The 8,571-nt window shown below is 42.3% G+C and overlaps 1 protein-coding gene across 4 annotated transcripts in view; it reads left to right on the forward strand.

The window, feature by feature from the left end:
* The first annotated feature begins 22 nt into the window (after positions 1 to 22).
* Positions 23 to 8,571, forward strand: part of LOC111861401 (sorting nexin-25) — a 25,153-nt gene continuing 16,604 nt past the window's right edge. For 2 of the 4 annotated variants that reach the window (XM_023845930.2, XM_023845933.2), the window contains exons 1-5: positions 150 to 328; positions 1,582 to 1,813; positions 3,630 to 3,793; positions 5,508 to 5,642; positions 6,234 to 6,406. In XM_023845930.2, the coding sequence (XP_023701698.1) occupies positions 1,592 to 1,813; positions 3,630 to 3,793; positions 5,508 to 5,642; positions 6,234 to 6,406 (694 nt within the window). In that variant the 5' untranslated portion in view covers positions 150 to 328; positions 1,582 to 1,591. Of the gene's footprint in view, positions 112 to 149; positions 329 to 424; positions 504 to 1,581; positions 1,814 to 3,629; positions 3,794 to 5,507; positions 5,643 to 6,233; positions 6,407 to 8,571 lie in introns of those variants that run through there. The other 2 variants (XM_023845931.2, XM_023845932.2) reach the window with 2 other exon arrangements.

The following is an 8,571-nucleotide window of genomic DNA, read 5'->3' on the forward strand; positions in this document are numbered from 1 at the left end:
AAGTGATTGGTACAAGTTACACGATGGATCCAGTTGTAATTGATTGATTTATATGTCCAGTGAGCTATGGGAAGGTCTCTTAAAACTGGTAATATCGGAATAAAATGAAAGGTCAGATATATTCTCTGTTGGCTATCCTAGGGCGATGACTCGTTTGGCTCACGTGTAGGAAATCGAGGGAAAAGTTGTTTTTGTATGTACGGGCAGAAGTATGGGTATAGAATAAATCACGTTCGTTTGGTGTTTGTGAAAATGAATTTAATGTTCAACACATCAGCTGTTAACAACACAGCCTGTTTTTCAATAATAGTCATATGATTGGCTCTGTGTAAGTGTACTTTGGTAACAGATAAGTGATTCGTGAATTTCAGTCTGAAGGGGTGGAACCGATGGAAAGCTACGCATGTGACCTGATTACGTTAGTGTAACTTGACATGTATTTCTGTCTTGTGGGTTAACGATTAGCGGAATGCTCAAGACGATTATGCTGCAATTGTGTGAAGGTTACAAATTCATAAACAGTGTATAGGATGTGATACTGGAGGAATTTTTTAATACAGAGGGGAACCATCCTCCTCCAAGTGGCGAGGTTACGGGTGTGCAGACCCAGGCAGACACCCCGCCCATATGTTTCCATGGCAAAGTGCTTGAACAAGCACAGGGACACCTGTCCATGCGTTTAACCCTCTCCTGGGATTTTTAATTGAATAGGAAGAAAGTGTATCAAATATTAATACAACAAGAAATTCTAGGAAGAACTAAGCGCCTCCTTTCCTTGCACAGTTAATTATATGTACATGTGTCCTATTCCAAACGGTTTCCAAGCTACAGGTATTTCACTGTGCAGTACACTGTAAAGACAAGCAACGCACCGTGTCCTCACACGAGCTGCAAAGTGCATTTATGTTTACAGTGGAATTTTCGAAAATTTATTATACTAGGCAAATTGTACCAACTCTGTCACTTGAACAGTATATACCAGTATTAGAAGCAGTACATAATGTCTCTTTATTATCAACAATTTTGGGACTGTACAGTGAAATAGGTCAATATCTAAAACCGTTTGGAATAGGACACATGTACATATACACTTTTTTGCTTAGAATGACCTATACTGTAACATCCCAGAATAATGTCCTTTCCTCTTGGGGCATACTGTGTGTGTATTCATTGCCATGTGAACATGTTTTCCTAACTGTTCCCTAGCAACATCAGTCTCTTCTGGCTTCCAGGCTTCATGTCACATTGCTTCTGCCTTAAGGCTGCTCATCCCAAGTAGCCTATAGGCATACCACTGTTTCTTCTTCATATTTACTGGCGGCAGCTCTTCTTTGAAAGAATTTTTGCAGAACCCATATATACAATTTAACATTGGACTGTATGTCAATTTTGGCCACAGAATGTATGTATGTGTTTCATATGATTCTCACAACAAACAGCGACTTTCACCAAATAACATTGACCAGTTGGTCTTATAATGGAGATGTATTGTGCTTCTGGGGAGGTAGGAACTGGATTTTTATGCATTGTTTAGATGAACTTCATATTTTAGAGTGTTAAACATCATGAATCTTGTTACAGAAACTAGAGGATGAGACCGGTTTTTCTTGTGTCTGCACTGGGGACACTGCTTTTGGCTCTGATTTACCAGTCAGAATGGTTGTCAACATTTATTATTGGTGGAATATTGGCGGTTGCTTTAGGATTGGCAATCATGTTTGTTGCTCATGTGTCCCTTGTGGCAAGATCAAATTTTTCTGCTGTGTACACGAAGCCGACACCTCAATGCAAAACCATACACCGGTATCTTACGGTGAGTACCCATTTTTTTTTTACCATACTTTCCATATTTTGGAAAAATAAGAGTATGCTTATGAAATCACCTTGTGTTGGGATGGGTAGAGGGGTGTACTTGAATGGAATATGTACTTGTGTACATTTCAGGCGTGTTGTTTTTTTAGCACCTTACTGACCCTAATGTTTTATTATAAAACAAAACAAACTCCATGGCTTTAGTCTGCAAGTGAACTATACTGCCACTGTGGTCTAGTGTTCAGAGTTCCTGGCTACAGATCCTGAAGTCCCAGGTTCGATTCCCGGCGCTACCAGGTTTTCTTAGAAGTAGTGGGTCTGGAACAAGGCCCACACAGTCTCGTGAGGATAATTGAGGAGCTACATGAATGGAAATGTAGCTCTGGTCTAGAAAACCAAAATTAATGGCTGTGGGAATCTGTTGCGCTGACCATGTGACACCCTCTATCTGCAAAAGTTGGCACTAACTTTGCCGACAAGCAGCGGCCACTCGCTCAGTATAGTTAATGTTTTGTTATATCTGTTGTTTATTTAATGCAATCTGTCAATCACTGGTCCCTATTCTGAAAGCAGTCAGCACCTTCTCCTCTCTATCCACCCTTATAATTACTAGGCAACAGCTCTGTAAATATTCCAAGGCCGTTGCTGGGCAATTGCTCGGTAAACATATTCCTGGGCCATTGCTAGACAACGTCTTGGTGAACACATTACCAGACCATTGCTAAGCAACAGCTTAGTAAACACATTCCCTCAGCAATGAATACACACACAACAACAGAAGAACTATTGCAAGTTGTGTTTGCTACGCAGTCCATATCATACAAGTATTCAGTAATCAGTGTGTAGTGAAAGAAAAATAGGCAGTTAGTTCTTCCCGGAACTTGATACGAGTATTATCCTCTCATCTGTGCCTAGATATCTGAAGGCAGAGGTCACCTCAATATTAGCAGGTAACCCAAGTGACGTCCAAAGTTACTGCTGTGTATTCCACGATGTTAGTGTTGCCAACCTTAAAAATGTATTTGTGAAAACAGGACCTAGTTGCTTAACCTTAGAATTTGCCCCCAACAACAAGTCACCTAGGTTAGGGTTTTTTGTTTTATTTTTAAAATGTTAGGCCTTTGGTTCAGTTTTGAAAAGTTTGGTTCACGATTTTGTTTTTAAAAATGAGTATCTGTAAACCTTTGGGCTGCGCCATAGGTCAAGCAGTTAGTCGCTGGCTTCCCACCACTGCGGCCCGGGTTCGATCCCAGTTCTGGTCAAGTGGGATTTGTGGTGGACAAAGTGGCGCTGGGGCAAGTTTTCTCCAAGTACTTCGGTTTCCCCTGACAATCTTCATTCCAGCAGTTGCTCCACAATCACCCTCACCTATCATCTGTGGCTGGTACAATAGGCCAGAAGTGGCCGCAGTACAAGGGACTTAGTTCCACCCCACTAGCAATAAAAAAAAAGTCTGTAAACCTTCTATGGTTAGGCTTTGGGTCTTATGTCTTGTATCCGGTAAAGTTGGCACTACTTCGCTGACAAGTGGTGGTCACTTGGTCAGTATAGTTTCCTTGCGGATTAAAGCCACGGAGTTAAGTTAGGTTAAGGAAACTTCTGTAGTTGACTGAACTGACATTGTGGACAACATGACAGTAAAGTTTTAAAATTTTTTTGGGCCCTAATTAATACAAAAGTATCTAGGAAAGAGGCCAAAATGCATACATTTGCAGTCTGCCATGCTTGATTACTGCTCATATCCTTCTGCAGACAGTAATTGAGAGGCAAGATACCAGGGAATGTACTTTGTTTAATCACTACTTTCATTCCTACAGGAACTTGAGACCAAACTTGAGAAGCCTCCCAGATTGCCGGTTATATTTGGACGGATGATTGATGGAATACTACAACAGTTGTTGGACTTGATTCTTCGAGATTATGTTGGCGAATGGTGCAGTGATGCAGGCTTCAAATCTGATGAACTGCTTCAAGATCTGAAGTAAGATTTCTGTACTCCTTCTAGGATGCCTGGGGGGGAATGGGCCATGTTGTGATATACACCTTCCTGCCTCATTTACCCTATAGATGGTGGCTGCAATATATATCAAAACATAACATCTTCAGTACATGATACATCTAAGCCATGGAAGGCTGAAATTACATAAAAGATCATTATGATATGACAGAGTAAAACATAATTTTGCATTTGAGGCTCTCGGGCATTGATTATGAGGAGTGCTATGTGTATCTCTTGTTTGTCACTTGTGCTGCTTTTCCCCTACATTCTCCTATCTCTCAACTTTTGTAGATATGTTAGTTACTCTTCACTTTGCCCCTGTTAGTTCTGTCTTGGCTTCTTTGCAGGCCTATTTCTATATCTGAACCATTTCCATGCGTGTGGCTCGCTCTCCTTGCTGTTTGCTTTTTGACCCTGAAGATGGAGAGAGTACATTCCTCCAAAATGTGGGTGAACTTCTACCAGAGTACTCAGCACCATACTCCAGAAGAAAGTTGCCTTAAAACCGTAGTACACAAGAATTATAATTCTCCTTAATGTCATTGTGTGTGCAATGCATTATTCCATTTTTAGAGCCTTGTACAGTGAATTCTCAATTATCTACAGTAATGGAGGGGAGAGGTAGTCCAGATAATTAAAAACAACCATGAATCCAAAAATCTTGAAATGCACACTATTCATACTTCATTATACTGCAAAAATCACTTACCGGTCATGCCGCTAGTCACTAAACAGTGAGACCAGTGCTTTTCAAGCAGAAGAAAATAAGCCATTTACACTGGTAGGCAGGTGCAAAAAGCAATAAAATAATAAAATTCTTATCTGCCATACTCATATATCATTGTAAAGCATTGCAAGGGGCATGCGGTAGTGTAGTTGGTTGAGGCACTGTGCTACAAGCTGGAAAGTCACGGGTTCAAGTCCTGATGAGGTCATTGAATTTTTTTCAATTGACCAAATCCTTCCAGCTGCACTATGGCCCTGGGGCCAACTCAGCCTCTAACAGAAATGAGTACCTGGAATATACTTGGGGGTAACTGGCGGCCGGTGCACGGCCTGTTACAAGGATACCTTTACTTTTTACTTTTACTTTTATATATCATTGTAAAGCATTGTGTTACTAGAACAGATATAATGGGCAGCGTACGAATCATTCTGGGAAGCTATAGTCAGCAAGTAAGTGCATCTAAGAATCAAAAATATTTGGTCCATAAAGCAGACAAGTGTATGTTCTGGTAATGAAGAGTCTCCTTTATAAAAATGTAAAGCTATCCCTGTGACAGGCTGCAGAGGCCCATAGGGTTGTGACACGTCAAACCTCCAACATTTTCTAGATAATCTGCCCACAAATGGCAGTGAGGTTGTTATCCTTATGCACCAGCTGCCCTTTACCACTCAGGAAGAGCCCTAGTACTCATTTCTATTAGAGGCTGAGTTGACCCCAGGGCCATACTGTGGCTGGAAGGATTGGATCAATTGAAAAATCCAGTGACCTCATCGGGAATCGAATCTGCGACCTTCCAGTGTGTAGCCTAGTGCCTTAACCGACTATACTACTGCGTGCCCCAGAGTCTTCTGTACATCTTGACTTATTGATCAAGTTGAATTTATGCATTTGATGTGTTACACTCGTAAATGGCCCACATTATGCCCTGTTAATCCTTTTGTTTTTAAAATGTCTTTTATTTACTTCTAGGGTTGACCTGTGGCATGTGACCAAGAATCTTGAAGAAAGACTATCAAAGATAGATCAGACTCGACTGGTCGCAGTTGATATGGTGAATGTAGTGACGCACCATTTTGAACGAATAAGACAGGCTCAGGCATCAGTGTGAGTATAATACTTTGAATTCAGTTATGAATGATTTGGTGGCTTCTGAACCCCATATCCACTACCTTTACCTACAGCTTCCAGACATTTTACAATATAATTTAAAATATTTTATCTTTGCATGTGTAAGAGAGCATTTCTTAGGTCCTTTGTGGTTTACTTGATGCTCAGGTTTGTGGGTACAAATCTGCTCTAGGGGTGCCCCAACCATAGAAATATTTTATGCTGTCCTGCAAAGGGAAGGGGGCGCAGAAGTCTGAAAGATTAACTCCGTGACCTGTAGTCCACAAGCATACTATACCAACTGAGTGACCGCCACTTGTCGGCAAAGTTAGAGCCAACTTTAGTGGATAAAGGGTGTTGTGTGGTCAGCGCAACAGATCCCTATGGCCGTTAATCTCGGTTTTCTAGACCAGAGCAGCTATTTCCTTGTAATAGCTCCTCAAATATCCTCACGAGGTTGAGTGGACCCTGTTCCAGGCACCCACTACTCAAAGGATTAACATAGACCAAATATAGAGGCACAGAACAGACACTTTCACCTCTGTGAAATTGTAAATGTTATCAGTAATACATTTGTTTTTGCACCAGGACAGGTGGGAAGCTGGTGGAATTTAACCTGTCTGCACACCTGACATCACCAGACAAAGAGCGAGATTATTTACGCCGGGTTTCAGAACGATGCATTGCTCTCCTCTTTCCACCAAACTATGCAGAGTGCAATCCAGTCAAGCATTTGTTACGTGAAATTCTAGCGTGCAAAGGTATGGCCATATGTATTACATAAGTTTAACTTCCATGATGTAAGAATTTCTTCTTGTCTCTTCGTTTCCATTTTATATGGGTCATTGGACCACAGGTCCCTAATCTCTTCTCTCTTTCCATTCTCTTTCGTTTTCACTGTCATGTCAGGTCTTCTCTTTTTAATGTCTTCCAATACAGAGCTAAACCTTTTCTTCCGTATATCTCAGAAGTCTCTTTTCTGTTTCAACTATAATGCTTTTCTCAATACCATTTTTCAATCCATTAATTAATTTTTGTTATCATTCATCGATCCATTCAGGTACATAACCATTGGATATAGAAACTATCAATAGATTACATTGATATATTATATAAGATTATCTTAGCATAAGATAAATAATGAAAATACTACTCTGTCCAAAAAGTACCTGACCTTGGGCCGGGAAAAAAAGTTCTGTATCTGGATGGTTACAATACCTTATCGCCTTCAAAGTAGGCTCCTTGTAACTCCACACACTTGGCCCAACGGTTCTTCCATCGCTGAAAGCAATTCTGGAAGGCTTCTTTTGGAATGGCGTGCAGCTGCGCCATCGCGTTTTGTATGATGTCCTCGCGGCTGTCAAAACAGCAGCCTTTAGCGGTGTCTTCAATCTCAGGGACAGCCAGAAATCACAAGGAGCCATGTCAGGAGAGTAGGGAGCCTGGCCAGGAAACCCTGGATCAGGTGTGATGAATGAGCTGGGGCGTTGTCATGATGCAGCTGCCAGTTGCGTGCGTCCCACAGCTCCGGTCTCTTGCACCGAACTAGATCATGAAGATGGCAGAGGACTTCTTGGTAGTTCTCCTTATTGACAGTCTGGCCTAGTGGTGTGTACTCATGATGCGCAACACCCCAGTAATCGAAAAAAACAGTCAGTATCGCCTTCACATTGCTCCGAACCTGTCGTGCTCTTTTGGGCCTCGGGGATGTTGGATGCTTCCATTGTGACGCCTGGACCTTGGTTTCTGGGTCATATCTGTATACCCACGACTCGTCACCAGTGATCACAGTCTTCAGGAACTCAGGATCCCTGTTGCTGCACTCCAGCATTTCCTGTGCGACCTCAGGGCGGAGTTGTTGCTGCTCTGGCGAAAGCAGCTTGGGCACAAATTTTGCCACCACTCTTGACATGCCCAAATCCTCAGTTAAAATTGTGTTTATGCAACCTCTGCTGATCCCACCCTCATCAGCAACTTCACGGATGGCCAAATGACGGTCCTCCATGATCAGTGTCCGCACTTTTTCAATGACATCAGCATTGACGTTCTCCCGAAACACTGCTCACTGTCCGCCAACATACGGCCATGTTTAAAGCGGTTGAACCACTCTTTAATTTGAGTGACCCCCATTGCATCATTGGTGAAAGCCTGCTGAATTTTGCGAATTGTTTCCACTTGGATATCCCAAAGTTTCTGACAAAACTTAATGCAATATCGCTACTTCAAGCATTCTGTCATCTTGAGTGAAATGAGAATGCGACGGACATGTGTTACACCACTTCGCTATCTGGCAGCCACAGGCGCATTCGGCAGTGTTGCAAGTCAGCAAAAAATCACGCATGTGCATGAAAGTCCCTTCTACCACTAAGCTCAGTTTCCCCACCCCTTTGGCCATTACTTACTTACTTACTTACTCATGGAGCTGAGCCCTTCTTGAGGAGCCGCCAATTCTGCAGCTACTCAAGAATTTCCCAGCATTTTATGGAACCCAAAGGTTCATCACCGTGTTCACAAGAGCCCTCCACTGGTCCCTATCCTGAGCCAGATCTATCCAATCCATACCATCCCGTCCTATCTCTCTAAGATCCACTCTAATACAAGGTGTGGCAATAAAGAACCCGGATTACTTTTATGACTCATTTCCGGCCACGTCATTGACGAAGAGGAGGGTAGGGCATTGACCCTTGGACTTCCCTCTACCGTCACACAAAGTTTCATTCACGTGCATCGGTTAGTCTGGCCGCGACCATTGTTAGAAGCGGATCGTGTTTCTGAGCTCCGTCGGAATAATGCTGAGTGCTAATGCAGAACAACGTGCTAACATCAAATTCCTCACAAAACTTGGAAAATCTGCCACTGAAACTTACAATTTGTTGACAGAAGTATATGGTGATCAGTGTCTATCTCGCACGCAAGTTTTCGAGTG

The sequence above is a fragment of the Cryptotermes secundus genome, unplaced genomic scaffold (assembly GCF_002891405.2).
Source record: "Cryptotermes secundus unplaced genomic scaffold, Csec_1.0 scaffold289, whole genome shotgun sequence".
Lineage (NCBI taxonomy): Eukaryota > Metazoa > Arthropoda > Insecta > Blattodea > Kalotermitidae > Cryptotermes > Cryptotermes secundus.